The 22,266-nt window shown below is 50.7% G+C and overlaps 1 protein-coding gene and 1 long non-coding RNA gene across 2 annotated transcripts in view; one reads left to right on the top strand and one right to left on the bottom strand.

The window, feature by feature from the left end:
• Positions 1-15: 15 nt before the first annotated feature.
• On the top strand, positions 16-1,074 carry LOC311420704. Its single transcript, XR_014684489.1, has 2 exons — positions 16-225; positions 644-1,074. It is a non-coding gene; the product is annotated as an uncharacterized lncRNA (long non-coding RNA).
• Positions 1,075-13,576: 12,502 nt separating this feature from the next.
• Positions 13,577-22,266, bottom strand: part of RGS9 (regulator of G protein signaling 9) — a 169,847-nt gene continuing 161,157 nt past the window's right edge. Inside the window, exons 17-21 of the mRNA XM_084491814.1 lie at positions 21,334-21,419; positions 19,529-19,646; positions 16,041-16,432; positions 14,726-14,810; positions 13,577-14,352 (exon numbers count right to left, since the gene is read on the bottom strand). Coding sequence (XP_084347940.1) covers positions 14,218-14,352; positions 14,726-14,810; positions 16,041-16,432; positions 19,529-19,646; positions 21,334-21,419 — 816 coding nt within the window. The 3' untranslated portion in view covers positions 13,577-14,217. The remainder of the gene's footprint in view (positions 14,353-14,725; positions 14,811-16,040; positions 16,433-19,528; positions 19,647-21,333; positions 21,420-22,266) is intronic.

A 22,266-nucleotide genomic window follows, 5' to 3' on the forward strand; every position in this document is an offset into this window, starting at 1 on the left:
AATTTGAGCTGATTTATAGTCTGGCATTAAACAACAACAACAACAACAACTGTGCTTCAAAATGGCAACTCTAACCATAATTTATGTGAGGCCAGATGGAACTCAGTGTTTTCCATTAAGTTTCAGCTGGATTTTGCAATTTTAGTTTTTGGTTAGAGAGCTAGAGCAAAACATGGAGGAAGGAATGGAAAGCAGCAATTAATTCACATAAAGCTTAACAGGAGGGTAGGTATATAAATGGCTTGCAGCACCGAGCGGTGCCCTTGTGTATGTGATTAGCTGTAAATGAAAGACAACAGTGGAAGTGTTGCTTTGAGCTTGTCCCTGTGCTGCTTGGCCAGGATTTCTTTCCACTCACCAGCCAACTTTGCAGCCCCTCAGATCAACTGTGCCATACACTATGCTGCAGTCCAAGCCATTGCAGCCTTGTCTCACAGCTACTTTCCTTGAGATCCCAATATTTTAGCACCTAGGATTAGGTCACAGTGCAGGCTGAACCTTTGGCATTTCTTCCCAGCAAAGAACTCATAAATTGATGTTTGAATATGCTCAGACCGAACCAATAGTTGAAAATTTGCTCCTCCCTGAGGTACCAAGTTTCAGGCTGGGTATTTTTTTTTTTTTTTTTTTTTTTTTTTTACAGAGGAATATCTGGAACCTTTTAAAGGATTAAAAATAAGTTGCAGTGGATCATTTGTTTGTGAGACAGAAGAGGCTTCAAAGATCCTCGAGCAGATCAAACAGGAGCGTTCAGAGGCTTCACAAACTGATGGAGGCCACCGGGCAGGAAGCGTCTCGAATGGCTTGCTCTTTTGTGCCCACATCAAAGTGCCCCTGCGTGACTGGCAGCCTTCTTTCTGGCCGGTGGTCCGCCGGGGACTGGGTGGCAGCAGAAAGAAGAGGATTTGCCTCCTCGTTCACCCCTGTGCAGTGTATGTGCAGGTCAGAGGAGATACTTGCACAGCGGTATGGCTTACAGCAGGACCTTCCCCTTGTGTTGCTTGCCCTGCTTGCTCTCTTGTCCTCTACTCATCCCTGCTTTTCCCTTCTTTTGGCTGGGCAAGAGGAAGCCATGTGAATGTGAAAATCTGCGGTGTGACCTACAGCCCACGTTGTACTCGCCTTATAGCTGGGGCTGCTATGCCAAAAAGTTTATTTATGGGATTTGTGGCCAACTGAAGGCAACGGGAAGAACACCGCTGGCAGAACTGTCTCGTGGGTGAGGCCTTGGGCTGATGGATCCTGGAAAACCTAAGTGAAGGGTTGGAGAATGCAGCTACTTGTCAAAGTGGGGGGCCTGAATGCACTTGTACTCCCCTTTTCTTTCTTCCTACCATTACTCTGAAGCTGCAGGAGGAGAAGGGAGCCTTCTGCTACCTCAGTCCTACAAATCTGGGCCCGGAGGAGTAATAGCTAAGGTGTGCAGTGAATAACTGCAGCCTCAGTACCCCTGCAGGCTGTGGCTCAGGACCAGGGCCCTAGGCTGGCCCAGAGACACCGCCTGCCTCAGCTGCCTGAGGTTCTGGCAGTCTGCATGTCCCAAACTGGACGGGGTCAAACTGGTGCTCAAAGGCTGCTGAGGAAAAGCTGGACCACAGCATGGGAGGCTGGAGGGATCTGTGTGACCAGGGCCTGATACTGCAGCTGAGGACCAAGCCCATTGATCTGCAAAAGGCTGCAGGAGCTGCAACCCGCCTGCATTAATTCAAGGCAGATACACCAGCAGCAGCCACGTGTGCCATGTGGCAGTGAGAACCTCCAGAGTTCATGGCAGGGGATGGCAGTTTAATGAAGTTTACTGTGAAATTAGCTAGGAAAACTCTACATAAAGGGAGGAGAAATACAGCCTGTACAGTGTGTGAGATCATTATATTACAGACACTTTCAAGGCCATTTCATAAGGAGACACTGGAAAAAAAAGACCTTATGAGAGACTAAAAAAATCCTGCACCTCTTAACATCCTGCACTTTTAACCAAAGGCTGAACTTGCACAGAGAGCAACGCTTTTCATATTTAAATCCAATCAGCACGATGGCAGGCCAGGGAGAAATATATCCAGGCTTTGGAGCCCAGCGATGATGGGGGGAGCACATAAAAATGGGGTCAGCTGGGAACAGAAGCTAGCAAAAGCCCTGGTGCAGCCACCAGTTCACTTTTGGGTTTTAAGGGGCAGCCAGTTGTTGTTCTACCAACTCTCCTTCAGCTGATCATCAAGCCCTAAAGAGGAGGTGTCGTGGTGGGGTGGTCACCCAGGTCACTGTGCAAAATCAGCAGCACTCTGCCCCTCAGATATATGGTTTTAGGAACTGTTCAGGTGGCCAAAAATGTCATCCATGGGAAGGAGAGGCTTGCTCCACTCCTGGGGAACACACTTCTTGCTCCCACTCTGTGCACCCCAAGGCTCAAAGCCTCCTTCGAGGCTGGCTGCTGCCAGCTCACCAGAGCATGCAGTCAGGGGGCAGGTAGGGAGCCCGTCTCCAATGTGTCTCAAAAATTTACCGTTCCTAACAAGGCTAAAACGATGGCATCTTAATTAGATGTAAAAATTACATCAAGCTCATTAACTAATTACAAGGGAAAGTCCCTGCAGCAGATGCCTGGATTGCCTAAAGTACTGCTTACTCTGAACTACTAACTTTGAAAAAGGATTCTGCTATTAAAGCATTATTTAGTTCCAAAAGCACAACAAACTCATCTATTTTTTATCATGTCTGTCCCATCTAATCCCTTTACAGCTTTTATGAAGTGTGTGCGAGGCAGGACGGGGGCGTAGGAAGACGTCCTTACAGCTGCCTGGGACCCTTCACGATGACACCAGGGGCCTTGGCAGGAGCCATCCGTCCCGTACCTGACACTCGGGGTCTGGGCTTCAACTGGTGCCTCCGCAGCTCCGTCAGGAGGAAAATATTGAATGGCCTGAGGGGTGAGGGCTGAAGCATAAAGTCATGGAGCAGCCAGGAGTAAATGCAGCCAATAAACTACCTATGGACAGCAGATCTTCTCCTTTCCTTTCCAGTGGGAGCTGATAAAGCAGGAGACAGAGATGGATATTGTGGTTACTCCTCATTGCGCCAGACAAGGACTCGAACTGGAAATACCATTTGTATCAGCGAGCACACATCGTTGCTTCCCAACCTGCTGGAGAGGCGCAGCTGTAGCAGATTCAGGGTACACAGGAAGCCAGCGGGGCTTCTTGTTGACCTCGTGAGTCAACGTGAAAGTGTTGTGAAACCCTCCCTTGTGCGGAGTGCCTCGGTGGTTCAGCAGGGTGAGCGTGCAATTTGCTGACAAACTGAACTCAGCGGAAACGTGCTGAGTGCTACGCAGAAATATTTGCGAGAGGTGGGCTCGCTTCAGGGAATACCAATTATATTTTCATTTTTTAACTGATAGCGGCTGACATGCAACCTGCAATAGCACACTCTCCACTTAGCTTTGAAAGGGTAGTTTCATGTTCAGAGAGCTAGCACAGGAAAGTAGGAAGAAATCTTGGCCAGTAGCAAAACAACAAACTTGATATGATCTCGAGAGGCTCATACAAAGGCTGGGTGCCCATTTGTCACCTACAAAGAAGCTCTGCTAATTCCAGTGGGAGTTACAGCAGAGAGAAGGTGGGACTCAGAGAGGAGAGGTGGCAGAGTGTGGCTGCAGTGTTTGTGGTGCTGGATCTGTGATGGAGTACGCCCAGAACCCAACCGGGATCTTTAGCAGAAATGCTAAACTGCACACCGACCTGAAAGAGAAATAATCTTTGTTTTCAGGTGCTTACAGGCTGCTTTCTGTCTCCCAGTGCGAGGGAACAAATGAGGGCTACACGAGTGACATGGGGCAGTAACACCAACAACACAGCGGAGATGAAGGGAAGGTCACCTGCAGAAAAGAGAGATTTGAGGCAGGGACCGGCTCTTTGTTGTGGGGTTTCAGGCACTGCAGTCACACCAGTAACACTTTCTCCCCATTAACTTGTAGTGGGAATTGAGTCGGGCCAGTTTTGCTCTGCTGTGGCAAAGGGATAAGAAGCTCCCGAGGTGTCCGCACCAGGAACCGTGGAAGATGCTGCCTCTGTGTCCGTGTTTCTGGAGTCGTGGTGCCCTTACCAACTGGAATACAGAAAATGCTGAAAGGTTTCAGAGAACCACAAGAACTGATCCCAATTTTGCAACAGCCTGCCCCATATCTGGCATCCTGCAGCCTGCGGGGCCTCAAGCCTCCACCAGCGTGGGCTCCCAGCTGCCTCCCAGCCTCGTCCCCTGGGGAAGAGGCACCCCCCTGCGATGTGTGTTCCAGCCATCCCAAAATATTTGCCCTTCTCCCCCCTTGAGGCTGCAGGAATGCCTTAAAACGTTTCTAATCGTGTAATCTCAGCTGTCACATGACCTCAGCGAGAGAAAATGGCCAAATTCAGAGGAAACTGTTTGCTTAAACCTACCATTAGCTCCCCCTCCCCGCCCCCCTTTAAATAAACAAACAAACAAACGAAAAACCCCGCAGCCTGTACGGGTGCTGCTGTTTTCCTTTCCCTCGAAAGCCGGAGGAATTGCATGCTCAGGGCACTTCAGCTATTCGAGGGCGCTCTGAAAGCCCCACGGCTGGCGAACAAGCCTCTCCTCTGCTCGCAGGGGCATTATCAATAAGGAGCGCCATAAATCGTCCGCTGAGCAGGAACTCAAAGACCAAAGCTGTGTAACTCAAACAGGCTCAAAGCAAAAGGAGTCCCTTTAGTGTGAGGGTGGTCTGTGTAAAGTTAGGAGACACCTGCTAGCAAGTCCTGAGACACTAGCATCTGTGTAAACTTGCCCCCTCCCTGCGCCCACAACCCTTCTAAGGTGTTGAATGAATCAGCTCCATGAAAAAGGCTCTGTCTGGGGCAGTTCTAAGGCTTACATACACCTAAGTAAAACAGAGCCGGTGCTGTGCGGCCCTGGGATGGATTACCAGGGACCACAGGGAGGCCTATTAATTATTGTGACAGCCCGATCTGCTTGCTGACTGGTGGCTGGAGCTGCGCAGAGGGGCGGGGGTGCGATAACACGGCCGCCCGTGCGAGGGCTTCGGGAGCCTGCCATGAACTCAAAGGGATGCGAGGAAAGCAGAGCATGAAGGAAAAGCCCAGGACTTTGGGGGTACCCAGCCTGGAGGGGACGGGGCCAGCCCCAGCACCCCGGTGCCACCCCAAAGGAGCGTGCTGGCAGCGCGGATCCGGCCGTCCAGGTGTGTGGGGCTGCAGTCCTTCACCCGCTGAGATGTGCCACGAGCAGGATTTGAGCCCTGGTTTGCTCTTAATTGAAAAGCAAAAGCTAAACAGTGAAATCTCTCCGCACAGGCCAGCACGCTTCCCTGTGAATTAAGCAGCGGGAATACATTAGCACTGGCAAACTGGAATCTGGAAATGCCAATATTTCACCAAAGCCGTTTTTTAATATGCAGCAGAGTCACACAGATCACTCTGAAGTTTCTAGCTGTAGGTGAAATCTTCTCATCACCAGCTCTCGCTATAATACGCGCTTATCTTAAAGGACATTTACTTTCCTGTGCTTACCGACTGTATTTGAATTGTCAAATGACACTTTGCTGGAAATATTAAAACCTAGAGGTCATGGAGGACCTGACTTGAAAGCAGGAACACGCATTCTTTCGTCTGAGCAAAAGTGCATATTTGGAATTTTAAATGCAAATTTTTTTTGGGGGGGGAGGAAGAATCGCTCTTCTGGCAGTCGAGTACAGGCAGCGCATTTGAAAGAAGGCTCTGCTTTAATTTTTGACAAGTGTTGCGAGCAGATACCCCACGCTGCTCTTAGGGGGAGGGGATGGAGCAGGGCTGTGACAGCGGGGTAACGGGGAGCCGGGGGGCCCCTACAGCCCCCTCTCCGCTTATCCTCCTGGTCGGTGTCTGCAAACAAGTGCCCCCACTCCCCGAGCAGCTCGCGGGCGGTCTGGCAGCCCAGTCCCTTGGGAGGGTGGTGAGGAGACGGGAGGTCTGGGGGCTCTGTCCCCCCCGGCCGCACGACCTTTGGCTCCGGTCCTAAGCCCCAGCAGCGAGCCAGGCTCCGGCTGCTGCGATACCCGCACGGCTCAGGCTGAAGAAAGGCAGGCGGTATCTGGCTTATATACTCTGACTGCAGGAATGTTTTCTTTCTGGGGGATAAGGCTTATCTGTTCCCCTCGTTCCTACTTCCTTTTAGGGTGTGCAGTGAATGGACAGGAAGGGGAAAGTAAAGATGTTTGGCATCTCTCTAAAAAAAAAAAAATCCTGGAGCAAAACCCCCTCATGGGACACTTGCAGATTAGCCAGAACCTTGCTGCTGGGCGGTGACACTCCATGGGACATGCCGAGGTGCATCCCAGGACATGCCTGGCTGCGGGGCCAGATCCTGCCAAGGGTGCTCAGGCAGTGAGCAGTGAGCCTGCATGCCTGAGAGGATGAGCAGCGACCACGCATGGAGGTAGAAACAAAACCCCTAGGGCTTCTGAGTGCAGTTTTCCTGACACCCCTCAGTTCCCATAGAGCTGGGCTGCTGGTAGGTCCAATATTTGGATGCAAGCCCCAAAAACGTAAAGGTTGCTCTGAAGAAAAGGGGGTGGAAGACACCTGCACATCAGGGAAGAGAATTCCCATCACCAGGCCCTCTCCTTCCCTTCCTCTTTACAAATACAGACGTGGTTTGAGCTACACAGACTGCAGACTTGCTCCTGGAGGTAACGCAGGGCAATCGTCCAGCACCATGACCAGCACTGCGCTTACCTGTGCCTGCAAATGTATTCATTGCTAGCCCATGCTGACATCAAGTTGTCCACCTCCTCCTGGACATTTTACCCTACACAACCTGGCTCAGTCTGTGCAGACGTGCTCCCAGTCACCCCATCACCTGGCCGTGGGTGCAGGACCTCCACCCCACGGGACTGCTTCACGCCCTCCTCACCATCCACAGAGCCCGCTCCGCGCCTCCCGGAGAGCTCCTCGGTGCTGATCTGCAGTTTGGATGCGGCGGTGTTTTTATACAGAAATGACATTATGACAAATGGTGAAGGATTAAATTACACTTCAATCAAATCAAGCCAAACCAGTAGGGATTGAGGTCCCAGTGGAAAGTATACATGGAGTTCCTCAGCTTCCTGATTTGAATGACTTTGTTCTTCTTCCAGAGAAAAGAGGGGGGTGAAGGAGAAGAGAGGGGAAAGGGAGAGGAGGGGGGAATTTGGCCTAAAATGAAACATTTTCCTTTTAAGTTGAACATTTGAAAATGGCTGGGAGGAAAGAACTGAAACCCTGTAATGGCTGATACTGAAGAACAGCCTGGGACTTTTGCTTTTCGAGAACAGAAGCCAGGGAGAGAGCTGTGGTGTGAAAAAGGCAACGCTGTGTGCCTTGAAGGGGAAGGTGTTTGCAGCAGCCCATCTCCTGCAGACACTGAAAACCCCCTGCAAGGCACTAACCCAATTAGCTTTGCGGAGAGCTGTGCTGTGAAAAGGCAAAGGCACTGACAGTGGTTTTGGTAAAGGCTAAAGACAGCTTCACTCTGCCTTGCACTCCCATCAGAGTCACTTTATTATCTTTGTATTACCAGATCTTGCACAGGTTGGCTCAAGAGCCTTTAGCTCCGCATCTCTGTCCAACTGGAAACCTTTCGTGCTGGTTCACAGCGCTCTTCTGAATGTGGGAGCCTTTCAAAACGCTGCAGAAACAGTCCTGGCATGAATGGAGCTGCCTGTAGACAGACAGATGTGCAGACAGACGGACAGGTAGCACGCTCTGGAAGTTGTGTTGGGTACTTTGGGCCAGAGCTTGTCCTAAATACCCACAGATTGCTGATTTCTACGTGCAGATCTTCAACGTTGTGCCCAAGAGATCCTGTAAGACAAAGCCCCTACAAGCCAAGCAGAACGTGGCAGGGACCCTTTGGCAAGCCCCTCTCCGAAGGGCAGTTTCCATTATTCTGGCCATAAGATGAGTGTCAGCCACGGGCACACCTGCTAGAAGACAAATCAAAATTTTAGCCTTACCGAAATGAAAGGCAAAACCTCCACTACAGCAGGGCTGGAAAATCATCCTCAGTGTATGGGAAAGCCTCTTCCACTGCCAGAAGAAGGAAGGCCACAACAGCACGCACAGGCACACGTCTACACATGTGCTCAGGCACACGCTCCAGCCCGCAGCTCAACGGGATGAAAAGCAGCAGATCATCCCTCTGCAAAAGTCGCTTTGCTCTGAAGTTTCTCCCCGCAGTAATAGGCTTTGCAAAGTATTTAAAGAATAACTTGAGCAATAATTCCCGGGAAACCGTTTGTTACCTATGGTTAATGTCCAATCTGTTCACATCACATCTCAACTTTCTTGGAAAAAAAAATCAAGGAGAACACTCGCGGAAATCAAGATCCAAATTGGTTCAGCCTCTGAGGATAATAAAGACTTAGAAATATGTATAAATTTAAGTGGTTTTGAATAAGGACAGAATTTCAAAAAGCAGTTGAATTGTTACTTTGAAATAAGCCATTATTTTCTGCTTTTTTAAATTCCAATCTTTAATAGGGGATGAGATCCAGACCGCCACGAACCAAGGAGAGTTTTTGATGCAAATGAAAAGCAGCATTTAAGAAGTCGAAGGATCCCATAATAGAGCCCACGCCAAACTGGCAGCTCCAAGATCTGCCTGGAACATCCAGGGGAACATCGGGCCCGGGAGATGAGAGCAGCAGGGCTGGGAGGCTCTTTTCGCACGCGCTGACCTCGCGATTCAGCGGGTGAGAGCAGCCCAGAGCAGGGTGGAGAAAACCCACAGGATTCTCATCCTTGTGCAAACATTTTCAGGAATGACGATGGGAGCTGTGGCTAGGTGGGAGAAGCTCGGTCTGTAGGTGTTGCATGCTTCCCCTGGCTGTACTGAGGCTTGAGCCCAGCCTCTCGGTGCAGCACCAGCCTTCCCCCTTTGCAGGGGGAAAACCCCTGCAAGGAAGCATCAGGGGTGTGAACATGATGCCACGCTTCCCCCCCACGCCACCCGTGCAGGGAGAAAGTGGGGAGCGGGGCGAAAATGGGAGCCAGCCCTCACAAAAGGGCCCAATTAGCCAACAAACAGCCCTCGTCCCACGTCCTTCAAAGGTGGCTCAGAAAATAAAAGGGCAGCAGTTGGGATTGGAGGGCCCAGGCGAAGTCGTGTACATCTATTTAACAAGAAAACTCATTGATAAGCAAACCACCTGATGCTTGCACAGCAGAAAAGAAAACACCTGGTTCTGCCTGTGGGTTGATAAGCCAATATCTTTAATCTTTTTTTTTTTCTTTTTTTTTTCTCTTGATGACTGAAGTACACACTCTGTGCGGCCCTATGCTCCAGCCACATTGGTAATAGTAACAAAGCTTTGATGTCCCCCTCATTCAACAGAATGTTGTTTAGTTCAAAGCGAAGAACAGAGGCAATTCTTTGCTTTTAAATTATTAGCTCCCTAAGTCTTCTGTAATGATATAGTTTGACTGAAGTGTGCAGTTTATTAACTACATAAAGACGATATTATTAGAGCGGAGAAAGGCAGCCGAAAGTTTTGCCTTTCAGCTCAGCAGCAGGGGTTTTTGATACTTTGATCTCAATCAATGCTAAATGTCTTTGTGAGATAGAGGGAGCAGCAGAAATTACCTTTGGCACCATGACTACATCAATTATTTAGTTCTTTTTCTTATAAATTAAAGTGTTCTTCAACTTTTACCCCAATTTTTTCTTCTTCGTCTCTCTTTTTTTTCTTTTTTTTTTTCCCCTTCAGTTGATTGGGAAAAAGAAAAAAAAATAATAATAAAAGCTGACTGGAAGAAGTCTGGCTGTGCACGTTAATAAAATTCCCACTGACCTTTCCCAGTCCTGGTCTGGAAGGGTCTTGTCTGGGGCGAGGAGACGGAGGCATGAGAACAGCAGCAGAAGGGGGGCTTGGGTTGATGTGCTGCTTAACCAAATGACTGCAGAGGTTCTTGCTACAAATTTGGCTGTGTCTAGCCTAATTTTATTTATTTATTGGTCATTTCCAATATTGCTAGCGTGAACGCAGACAGAAAAATGGGCCGCTCGATGAGAGCAAAAGGATTGCTCGGAGCAGGATGCGAAGTGCTGACATTTAGCAAAGCGCCTTCTGCTGCTCCTGGCGCCATGAGTGCACCAGAGGGAAGGTTTCAGAGCAGGAGAGGCCGCCCCACCCCAGGTATGACGCGGATAAATTCGGTCTCCTCGGGCATCATGCCGAGCCCTCGTTCTCAATAAAGCCACTAATGTGAGTTAGGGTGGAACGAACGTCACCAAATCCTACCCATATGCGAGTTTTGTCCTGCCTTGAGTTAGTCCCCTAGGGCTGACTGCTTCCACAGCCGATTTGTCCTGTCCTAAGGGCTGTGAGCGACCCCGTTCCCTGGGGACAGAGGGCACCCGGCATGATCGGAGTGGAGGTGAGCGAGGATAAAGCAGCCCGGTGCTTCCATGGGATGGCAGCAAGTGCGTGGACATTTCAGGGGATTTTGTGCTTTTAAATACTCAGAGAAGGGGCAGAGAGCTGAGCCAAGGAGGGAGGGTATTCCTGGGATTTATGGGGCAGAATTGGTGGCTGGGCCTCCGTGCTGTGTTATATCATGGTGTGTTAGAAGGCACTGGCACCAGAACCTCAGCTGGCAAGATGAGCAGCAGCAGGACCCACCACCAGGTCCGAGGCAGCCAGAGGATTGAAACAGTGTCCTCTGGCCTGAGGAATGTCAGTGAGGGAGAAATAAAAGAGGGCTTTGCAGAGATGTTGAAGCCTGAACTATAGGAACTTCAATATATTTATATGTAGAACATGTCGGAGAACAACATAATTCTGTTTTCATGGTGATCAAAGTTTTGCAAGAGGGAGGACTTGAGACAGTGTGCTAAGCTGCTATGGCAACATGAATTTTAAAAAGTAAACTGACTTGCAAGAGCTTATCTTTTCCTCTTTAGTGTGGTGTGGAAGAGATCTGGGGACCTTTACCCTACCGGGGATCCTGTGAGGTGCTCACCTCTGCTTGCAGGCCAGGGGTGTTGCAAAATGCACAAAACACATCCCTCGCGGCAAGGCGAGACCTCCCCCACCGACTGGAGTCCTTCCTGCATCCCCGAGGCCCTGCACCCCAAAAAGCCAAGTCATGCTGATGCTTTCGTAACGTATTTATCATAACACAGACCCTCAGGTGTCGGGGTGGCTGTGCTGTGAACCACTTGGGTTTCACCGAAATCCTCTTTTGGGCCCCAGGTGGGATGCTACACGCTGCAGTCCCCGCACAGAGGTGAATTCCGCCCACAGGGCAGGGTTTCCAAGGGCACCATGACGTGGGCTCAGCTCGCAGCTCGGCTTCCAAGCCACCCGCCCAAAATGTGAAGGCAGCGGCGTCAGGGATGCTGTGAAGAGCTGTCATGTTCTGAGTCAGCTGTTCTTCCCCGGCTGGCATTTCAGGCAGGAAGAGGCTGCTCGCAGAGCTATCCAAACCATGCGGCCTGCCAAAACCACACTGGGAACCTCATGGGAACAAGCCCTCTCCCGAGCCAGCTGGTACTTCCTGCTCCCGAGGCCTGATCCTGCGGGATGCTGAGCATCCTTTGTTCCGTTTTTAAATTAATGAGACTTGAGCGATGCACACTCTGAGACTTCAGGAAAAATTAAAAAAGAGGTGCTCAGCGCTTTTGGCACTCGGGCTCCGTTTCCCAGCTGGAGAGAACAGAGTGAAATGTCAGGCTGGAAGGGAGGCTTGAGAGATGCCGATCACCTGGGAAATAGACCTGAAATTTGGACATTTCAGCGAGGGTTTAGCTTCACTGAGATGCTGTGTCCCATCCTCCATCCTGCGGGTCGTGCCCAGCTGGATGCCCCAGCCCCACAGCACCACCACAGCCGCGGTGAGGCAGCACAGGAGGAGCAGGTCGGCCCCAAAGCTGGCAGCAGGATGCTGCCCATGGCTCCCATCCTATCCCAACAGTGTCCCCTTGAGGCTGTTGGCTGAGGCAGCCTGGGAAGAGCTCTCCCTGCGGCATGGGGAACCACAGAAGCTGGCCCACGGCTGCAGGGCGAGGATGCAACAACTCCCACTGGAGCTGGGGAGGCTGGAGGAGCCCAGCCCAGGAACCTCCACCTGGGAGAGGAGCGTGTTGTAGACACCGTGTGGCTAATTAAGCATCTCTCTTCTCCCTTCCCAATTCATCCAAACAATACCTAACATTGCAGCACGCCAGCATGGAGCTCTCCTGCAGCTGGAGATGCCCTCCTCCCAGGTGGCGGCCCCAGCAGCACCAGTAGCACCAGTAGCACCAGCAGCTGGCAGGCCACAGAGCCGTGGGAGGCGGGCAAGCAGGGCACGGGGCTCCCTCGCTGCTGCCAGAGCCTCCTTTCTTCTCTCCGCCAAACAGCAGGGAGTTTTCTGAGAAACTGCCCACAGGGAGCGATCACTTTTTCCAGTCATTAACCTTACACATCCCTCACATTATCGGAATACTTTGGATGTCTAAGTTGCTGCAGTGAGCTAATTCCTCCAGGTGACTCCAGGCAGCTTTAAATGGGCTACTGCACAGCGAGGGGATTTGAACTGCCGGAGCTGAAAGCGCTCCAGACTCCAGCACGCCAGGCCTCCGACGGGGGCGAGATCGTCAGATGTCACCGTGCGAGCGCGGCGGCGTGGCAGGAGGGATGTGGGGCCTCCAGAGCTCTGGTTTCCCTGCAGGCAGCTGGGGGTCTGCAGACCACGGGGGCTGATGGAAAGGAAGGAGGGAAAGCGAGGCGCAGGCTGGAGACTGACCACACAGGTGCCTGCCCCCCTGGGGAAAAATATACGGGTCTACAAAGTGAAAGAGATTGAAAGGAAAGCATTTCCTGAAGGGGTAAGTGATGGGAGCCCATAGTGCTGTCCTACGGGACGTGCATGGAGCTGTGTCTGGTGTAACTGTGTGATAGAGGGTGTCTGAGCAGCCAGGCTTGGATCCTGAGGTCTTCCCTCTGGTTTTGAGGAGGAGCGTGAGGCCAAGGGACCGTTTAATGCCCTGGCAATATTACAGTAATTCTTATCATATAGTGTGCGTGATATTAAATGGCAAAATGTAACTCTAATCCATCACATCTTCCTGTCGTGTTTCCTGGATTACACCGTAACTGCCTGATCAAGAGAGGCTGAGTAACAAGATCAACAAAAGCTATCACAGGAAACATATTTGTCTCTCATGGGCAGTGGGTGGACACTGCTAGTGACTGCCACAGCAGAACCAGATCCTTCCAGTAAAGCAACGCCAGGAAGAGCAAACACAGAGCCATATAAAGAGAGGCACAAAGTCCTGTTACCCTCAGTCACATCAAAACCTGGCGTGCAGGCACCGCGACTTCTGATGCAGCAAGGACTGCCCAGGTCTCATCCACGTTGTGTTCTACCAAAGTTATACCTCCTTTGCCTTTCTAGAGTTCTTGAGGCTGATTTATCAGGGCAAAGTCAGCCACGTACAACGCGCTGAACAGCACCTTCACCTCCTGCCATGCACACGGGGACCACTGAGCAGGCAGGAGGGGAGACTTCAAATCCCGCAGTAGAAATCAGCATGATGAACCACGTCAGCCACACAGGCAAAACTTCATTTACACTTAAAAAGTACAAAATAGCAACATCAAAAGTCACAGGCCGCATGGCCAACTTGCAGAATAATGGCCCGTGTCACACACATCCAGGAAACCCCTCTACATTTGAACAAAAAAAAATATCTTGAAACTCCAGTGAGACATAAGGAAAGCAATGTTCTGAGACTTTAGATTAAAAATCTAAGACTATGATAAAAACACAGTTAAAAATTGTGCATCAGGCAATGCATCAGTCTACGTTTGGAGAGGCTCAAAACGCCACCACAGAGTCACTTCTGACCTTCCTGAGTGTTGCAGGGATACAGTCCAATTCATGGTTTCAAGACCCATCCTGGCACTGAGAAGCCACAGAAGGGAAACTGGAGCTGAGGCAGAAGTGCTCTGGAGCCTTTGTTGCTCTCCTGCACCACTTGCTCTTCAGGATCCTTTTTGGTTTTGCTTAAGGGATGGTCCTATGCCATAGAACACTTGGCTTCTCAGGAAAGGTTTGAATTTTTTTCCCCAGCTATCAGCTGTTTCTTAATGAATTTGATTTAAAATTAAGAATTCTTATCAATAGTAAGAGGTGGACCCAAGCTGGGACACAGACACATCTGATCTTGGCAGTGCTTGAAGTCTTAGTCCTGCTCTGAAAAATGCCTGCAAGCTCTGCTCCAGCTGTGTTGTGTACAGTGTGCTGACACCTCATGGCAAAGCAAGTAACTCCGATAAGACACCATTTCCCAGGATATATGTACATAATTCTCCATCTGCTATAAGGCAAGAAATGAGGTTAATTTATCAAGAAGTCTATAATGAATGGATCTGAATATACTAAAGATAGGAAACTCAGTCCAGAAATGCTTCAAATTCTTGAATTACAAACAGATGGGTATATCAGAGTTCATTACTCATAGATGTCATAGCTGGAGCTGCCTTGATGCTGAAGGATGGCTCTAGTGCACTTCTTTAACAGCATGGCCCATGTACTGAGCCATACGTGGCAAACCTCAGCATCTCAGCAGGCGTCTGTTCGTTAGGGGGTCACATCTCGGCTGCTGCAGGCGCTGCTGGTTACCCAGCTCTGCCCTCCTCTGCGGGGCTCTCCCAGGGGCAGATCACCTCCTTTGCAGATTCCTTACAAACCTGGTGGCACTTGCGCTCTTCCTCCGCAGAGTCTACAGGGTAGATTCGTCTCTCCAAAGGAACGTCCATTTTTATTTGGAAGAAGCTGTGTTGTGAAATAAAAACTCATCACGCACAGGGCACTCCTTGATGTGCTCTCTGAAACAGCAAGCGTGCAGCACGGAGTCTGGCTTTGAGTGTTTTATTGTTCAAACCCCAAATCTCAAAGCAAAACTCCTGGGCACAAGCCCACATAGATGGAAAATGGAAAGAAAAAAAAAAAAAGTGCACTCCAACAGCTTTGAAGCAAAACTGCTGTGTGCTGGCGTGCACAGCCAGGTGGATAAAGAGCCCTCAGATTTGTGCTTCTGAATTTACAATATGGACTCAGCCACTTGGTCAGCAGTGTAGGTGGATTAATAGGGGCTGAGTAGACATTAATTTCAGTAAGGGACAAGGCCAGGGTTTGGTCTCAAAAGTGGCAGATTCTCTAGGCAAAAAATCCCCACTCTTACAGTATCCTGTTCCAAAACAACAAATGTTTTGAGGTTCTCTCTCAAGGTTTCTGCTCTCTTGTTACTTCTGGGTCTCCTCTGACCATTAAACCATACCTGAACCAGAGCTTGAGAATAAACACAAGCATTCAAGTGACTTTCAGAATTCGGGGACCTAAAGTAAAACCTAGGAACCTTACAGCATTAACAGGAGGCCTGAGTGCAGCAGAAAGGAACAACCAGGACCACCTCCTGCCTATCAGCAGAGAAAATGCTTCATGCAGAAAACAAACAGAAGCCAACAGGACAAGGCAGTTTTGAAAGGCTTTCTGTGATTCAGGACAGGCAGATCAAATACTAGTTGTGATTTGAGTTGTAAGAACCCTTCTGTAGCTGGGTTCACGGCATCACACAGCCACACAGTGCTAACAAAACACGCCAGCGACCAGCTGCCGTCGGTCTGAGGACCTGAAGGGCACCTTGTGGAGATTGTGAGACTGAATGGGAGAAATACCTGAATCGGACAAATTTCTGCTAATGCAAACAACAGCTCGGCCACACCGTACGCAGCTGCCTCACGGCCGCTGGTACCCAGGACAGGCGGGAAGATGGCGGCTCCTCCATTTTGTGCCCCAAAGCCTGTGAGGAGCGGAGCCGCTGCCCGCTTGCGAGGGAAGCCCTCAGCGAGCGGGCACGGGGGAAGACCGCGAGAGCTGACTGGAATATGAGGCAAAAAGCCTGCTTTGAGGGCTCTGTTGAGAATATTTAGCCACGAACTAACCACAAAACCAAACAATCCCTGAGGCGAGCCCTTGGGGAAGGCACCCAGGCGCGGCGCTTACCTGCTCACCGCCTTGGCGTCCTGCCGGAGCTGCCGCTCCCGCTCGCCCAGCGGCTGCACCTTTCCGTGGGGCATGGTCGGGCACCTTGGTGAGAGTGTGGCGAAGACGGGCGAGTTCAGGCAGCCCCTCCTCAGGAACCGTCTGAGGGAGAGGGCAGCCATACGGGGCTTGGCAGGTGCCGCAGTTCCCACCTTGTCGGGGAAGGGGCTGGGTATGGCCCCGCCGGGCTCCTGCTCCCTCTCGGTGCCCGCCATGCTGTCCAGGGCCACGCTGATGGGCGAGGGGCAGGCGGTGCTGTGGGGCAGGGCTGTGGGGCCGGGGGACGTGGGGGGCAGGCTGCTGGTGCCAGCGTAGACGGGCGGGCAAGGGGCCGGGGAGCTGAGGCGGCACGGCTGCGGGGAGGAAAAGGAGAGGCTCGGTCAGGGCAGCTGGCTTGTGTCCCCAAGCGTGGGGACAAGGCTTTGTCACCAGCCCCCTGTCCTGCACCCCCAGCCTGCCCAGAGGGGAGCGGAAGAGTCATGATTTTCTCATGGAAAGCACCAGGATTGGTGCTACCGGCCTTGGTGGGTGCTGGTGGATCAGACGGGGTGCTGCAGGAGACAGCAGCTTGTCTGAGTCTGCTGTTCTGAGAGTGTGAGCGCGGCTGTGTGTGGTACAGCCACGTTTAACCCAAAGCACCACTGTGCCAGCTGCTGTGGTGCCCGAGAAATAGGACAATGAGCTCAACCCCCTGATGACTGATAATACAAGACGTCACATCTTGTGCTGAAGGCCCCAGTGTCTCTAGCTGGTGCTGTGAAGACTCAGGCTGAGCTAACCAAGCCCTCAGGAAGAGCTGGGGGACAGATTTGTCCACAGAGTATGTGGTGCGTGCTCAGGACCTTCACCCACTTCACCACCAGCAGAAATGAAATGCAGCTCAAGTGGCCAAAGAGAAGTGCTTAGAGCAGAGGCACATACAGAAAATACACGCATGCATGGCAAAGAGATGACACAGTGAGGGATGAACATGCTGAGACAAGACAGAGAAGGATGAGCCGGGTTCTTTTTTCATTTTCTATTTATTTTTATTAGACAGATGAATGCGCGGAAGTGATGGCCAAGAAACAAACAACATGCTGCTCTGATTTCCAATGGAAACAAACAATTTCTTGGCTAACACAAAACAAAGTTCAATTTGTACCATGGTCACACTTTGTACCATGCAACCTTCCTCTTCAGGGACCGAGCAGCAAGGGACCAAGGAGCGGGACGCTGGGTTATACCAGCTTATTCAGCCTATAAGCAGAACAGAGCCAGCTTCTGCCTGCAAGTGGGGGACTGGTGTTTCACAAGCACGGTGACTCTAGAGCAGGCAGCATTAACCCATGGCGGTGGGGCAGCAATGCAAAGCGGAGATGATGAGAAAATCAGAGAAAGGAATGGACGGAGATAACATAAAAAGCAAAGAGACAGACAAAACAGAGGGAGAATCACAGGGACCGACTGGAACACACAGATTTGTTATTTATTATTTATACCCTGACTTGATCTTCCACGTGTTGCTGCTACTGGCAATCCCGACACGCTCGGTGTCCCACAGTACACAGACTGAAGGGACTGTAGAGCTCATCACAGCCAAGCAGCTGTGGACCAGCCCTGCCAAGCTCTTGAGTACCCTTCAGTGCTTTTATGTTAAGGTGAGGTGATGGTACAGTACTTCACACACAGAAGCCTTGAGGTTTTAAGCATTTACAGGCTGAGCCTGCTCCCCCTTACAGCATTGCAAAATTTGCTATTGCTTCCCTTGGGACTCAGCAAGCAGACCTTGACAGCAGCACTGAATACTCCTGTAACTTGATTTCAATTCCTCTAAACCATTTATCACTGTTAGGTTAACAGAGGTCACACAAATCTCCATAGCTCAGCTGCAAAATGAAGAAGGCTGGTTCTGAAGCGACACCAGATCAGACCACGTAGCCCTGATTCTGCCTCTGATAACACATACAGGGAGGGCAAGAATTGCCGTTCAGAGCTGTCTGGACCCATGGCCTGGCTGTCTCCCTGTCAGGGAGAGGCTGGTCTCCATACACCCTAATACCTCAGAATTCCCACTTGCATCCAGTTTTCTCTATCTCCATTTTCCTGTAAATTCATTGCAGTAATAAAAACGGATGAATAATGCAAGTAGGAGTTCAGAAGTTTCCTGTATTCCAGTGCTTCCCACCCAGTCCCTCCACTTCCCCTAAATTCTAACAAACAAGGAAGTTTTTCTGCTCCCCCACAATTCTCTTTACTGGCTTTGCAGGAATCTTCCCACTTCTGGTAATCATCAGCCTGGTCCAGACAGGCAGGGGGTTCCCAGCAAAGCCTGGAATCTCCCGAAGCTCTCTAGTGCTAACACAGTTATTTAGGTTTCCTTATTCTAAAGAGCAAAAGAACAAATGAAAAAACACTACTTAAAGTTGAAGTCAGCTCTTAACACCTCTGCCCTGTTTTCTCCTTGCCTCTGGGCTACAGACCAGTGACAACTAGAACTACCTCCTCTGAATTTTTTTAACATTATAAAATAGAATAGCAGGAAAAAGACAAGAGAAGAGGCAGAAAGGATTTGATAAAAGAAACACAAAGCTGTGGCTGTATCTCTTTAGCTCTCCAGCAGGCTCCTGAGAGGGATGGCTCTAAGCCTGCACACCTAGCTCGTTGTGTAGGGGAGGAACAGGGAGAGCAGAGCTTTCTACTGATCATCTCCAACGAGATGGGGGGATGTTGTTAAAATTCAAAGGGTCACCCAAACCTTCAGAAATGGCCGTGGTGCTATTCTCACAAGAAGCCTAGCCCACCCTTCTCTCTGTGACTCCTCTGCAGTGACTTGGAGGTGGAGGATACTTCGGGTGCCCTATGGCAGATGGAGAATTTATGTGACCGCTCCTCTCAGGGGGGTGCCCACTGTGCACCCCCTGGGAGGGTACACGTCCTGCTGAGAGGATGGATGCCAGCACGGACATGCTCTGAGGTGGACTGCCTCACCCTGCTCCGGGGAAGGCCGATTTGAACCCAAAGGACTGGGACAGCACAGCTCCACTCTCCCCTGTGCCATCCCAGCTCCTGGAGGAGCAGGAGGCAGGGAGAAGGGCCTGGGCTGCCCAACCTCCTGGGGTTTTGGGGCAGCCAGGAGGCATCGCACCTCCGTGGTGTGCACAAAGGGGTTCTGGCCCCGTGCCACGAGCCTGGCACAGCCAGCGGCCTGGCTCCGGCAGCATTCCCATGCCTGCCGTGCCTGGGAAGTGACATCTGCTGCTGCAGAAGCCATGGCAACATGCAGGAAGCAGGCTGCTGGCAGAGCTGGCCTGGGAAACCTAAAGCAGCACTGACACCTTCAGGAAGGGGAGACGAAGCTCAACACCAGCCTCAGCTTGTCTTTTCCCTGCGCTGTGCCCTGCAGGGCTCAGAGCCTACTTGGGAGGTTCCTGTTTGAGCTGGCTCCTCCGATCCAGCTTGCTCATGACCTGCGTGATGTCCACAGTGGTGGCAGCTTCTTTGGCTTTGGCCTCTTCCTCTTGCTGCCTCAGGATGACGGGGCTGGGGCTGGAGCGGAGCTGACGGCGGCCAAAAGGGAAATTGGAGCTGGGCAGAAAGAGAGAGAAGCAGGGTGTTACCGAGAGGTGGAAGGGCACCGAAACCACACCGACACTAACTGAGCAAGGAACAGTGTCCCTGAAACCCGTGCACCTCTGGTTGGCCTCAGGGACACGGAGTCACCAGTTGGAAAAAACACACTGGTTAAATCCCTGAGGCTGTGCACGGGGAGCGGGGCACCTGTCACAGCACCGCTGGTACCTGACCAGGCAGAAGAAAGGCTCTTCACACATGAAACAGAGATGAATCTCAGCATTTTGGCTGACTTTGCTCTCAAAGACTTTTGGTCTCTTAATGTCTCTCCCAGAGAGAAGCCAACGAGCACTCCAGGAGCTCATTACAGGAGGGCAGGCTCAGATACCGAGACAGAAATGCTGCTGGGCGCTGTCACGCACCCAACAACAGGGAAGTGCAAGTGCAGACTAGGTGGTTTAAACAGGGCTCAGTGACTCAGTGTCACACGCCAGCTGCAGAACTCCTAAAAGAGTAAAGGCGGTCTTGTTTCTGCTCCTAGTGGGGACACCGAGGCCAGGAGATGTCCAGTACACCGCTCTTTTGCTGTAAGCATTCAAAAGTAACTCACAGTCCTTGTGAACCCAAACAACGGCCATGGGGTGATTTTCTTCTCAATAAGATCAAGATAAGGAGCAGTGTGTGTGGTTCTGGCATCCCCGAGACCCCAAAAACACCTGCTATCTGCTTCAGCAGATGCATTACCAAGCAGTGCAAACAAATGTTAAACCTTGTCCGGACGGGGTGCCAGCCCTGCAGTGCCCTCAGCGTGCTGTCTCAGCACTGTGTGCCCAGGACAGGCCCTGACAGACGTGACGGTGGTCACTGGGGGTCAGCCAACATCTGCCAGCACCCTTGTGATGCGTGGCTCAGGGAAAAACTAACCAAGCCCCAAGCAGGAGGGTTTTGTTGGTTTAGTTTTTTTTTTTTTTTTCCACTGGCTTGAAACGGGCTCTGGATGAAGCGCTAGTGTGAAAGTCCACGATTCCTCTTTTTGCTTGTGAGGCTGGCGAGGGGAAGAGGAACAAAAAGAAGCACACCACCCAGCCTGGCTCTGACACTGCACATTCTGCTTCAAGAAGCAACTGCAGTTCAAACACTCCAAATTTGCCTTGCAACTCTTAGCTTGGTTTGGAAAAAGCCATTTCAAGCCTGCCCCTTCTCAGGCTGGCTACCTTGTGCCCTCACAGGTACAGTGCCATTCGTTTCCATTTTGGCTGCCTTTCACCTTCACTTCACAGGGTGTGAGCAGCTTTGTCCAGGCAGAGCTGAGCAGAATCCACCAAGGACCCTGCAGTGGCTCCGTGGCTCCTCCAGCAGCCAGTGCCTCGCGGCTGGGAGGTTTCCCATGCCCGGTACGCAGTGCTCTCTCCTTCCAGGAAAGGAGCCGTGATTAATTCAACAATCACAGCCTCTCTAAACAGACCCAACACACGAGGCAGCTGAGCAATCGGCAAGTATATTCTGGCTGCACGTGAGCCGTTTCCAAAGGGCTCACAAATAAAAGAGCATAATCAGTCTCAAAGCAAGGCATCTTCTAGTGAAAAAAATTATTTCATTAAGCAAACAGCTAAATCATAGTAATTTTGCTGCAGCTCAGGCTGTTTCTACCCTTGCTACAACAAGAAAAGCAAACCCCACAATTACATCCAGTTTCACTTGCCTTTTTTTGACAGTCTCTTGAGGCACAACAGCCTTGGCCAGCATTTCCTTGTATATTGGAGACTTTAAATAGCGGCCATAGGAGTCCTACTAGGAGAAAAAAGGGAAACTGGTTGTTACGGGCTGCAAACACCAAACACCACCAAATACAGCTGCTCGGGAAGATGGGAATTGGAAAATCTCACCCAGCAGCCTAAGAAACTTAGCATCTCTCAGGAAAACGTAGTTACTGAAACCAATACCCTTTCATCTTGCAAAATTCCCAAGATTTTTCTTTTTCCAGTAGAGTTTCCCAGGTAAGATTCAGACCAAGAGGTCTTAATCCAGGCCAGAGCTGTCCCACAGCCATTGCAGGGAGAAGTACTTATGTTTTGGAAGCCAAACCTTTCAGCAGCTGGCTAAAATCAATACAGCTCTTTTGCTTTCATTGTCCATCTACATTAGCTGCTGACCTGGCCAACGATGCTCCTTCCTGCTACGTGCATTTTGTATCACTTATAAGGAGGAGCTGTAGGCTATCGGTGGTCATCATGCCCTAGTGAAAGCCCCGACATTATTACCTCTTGCCCCTATCAGCCCTCAGCCTGCTGCACCAGGCAGACCTCAGAAAGGGGCATCCATCAACACAACCACAGAAAAATGCTTTAAAAAAATAAAAGCAGTAAAACTTATTTTCAAGAGATTAATCAGGTCTGGCTATGCTCTAGGGACACAACTCATGCAGCTGGATCACAGGTGCTCCTGCCTTTTCCATCCACTGCTATGAAACAGTTAGACACAAGCATCCCCCCACAGGGACACCTGATGTTGCACACAGTGTGGTACCAGCCAAATAAGGGAAAATAAAAGAAAATATAGCTGACTGTACTAAACGCTGATACTAGGAACATATAAAACTTCCAGGTGCTGAATTAACACTGAGTTAGCCTCACAC

This window comes from Aythya ferina (genome assembly GCF_964211825.1).
Source record: "Aythya ferina genome assembly, chromosome: 18".
Lineage (NCBI taxonomy): Eukaryota > Metazoa > Chordata > Aves > Anseriformes > Anatidae > Aythya > Aythya ferina.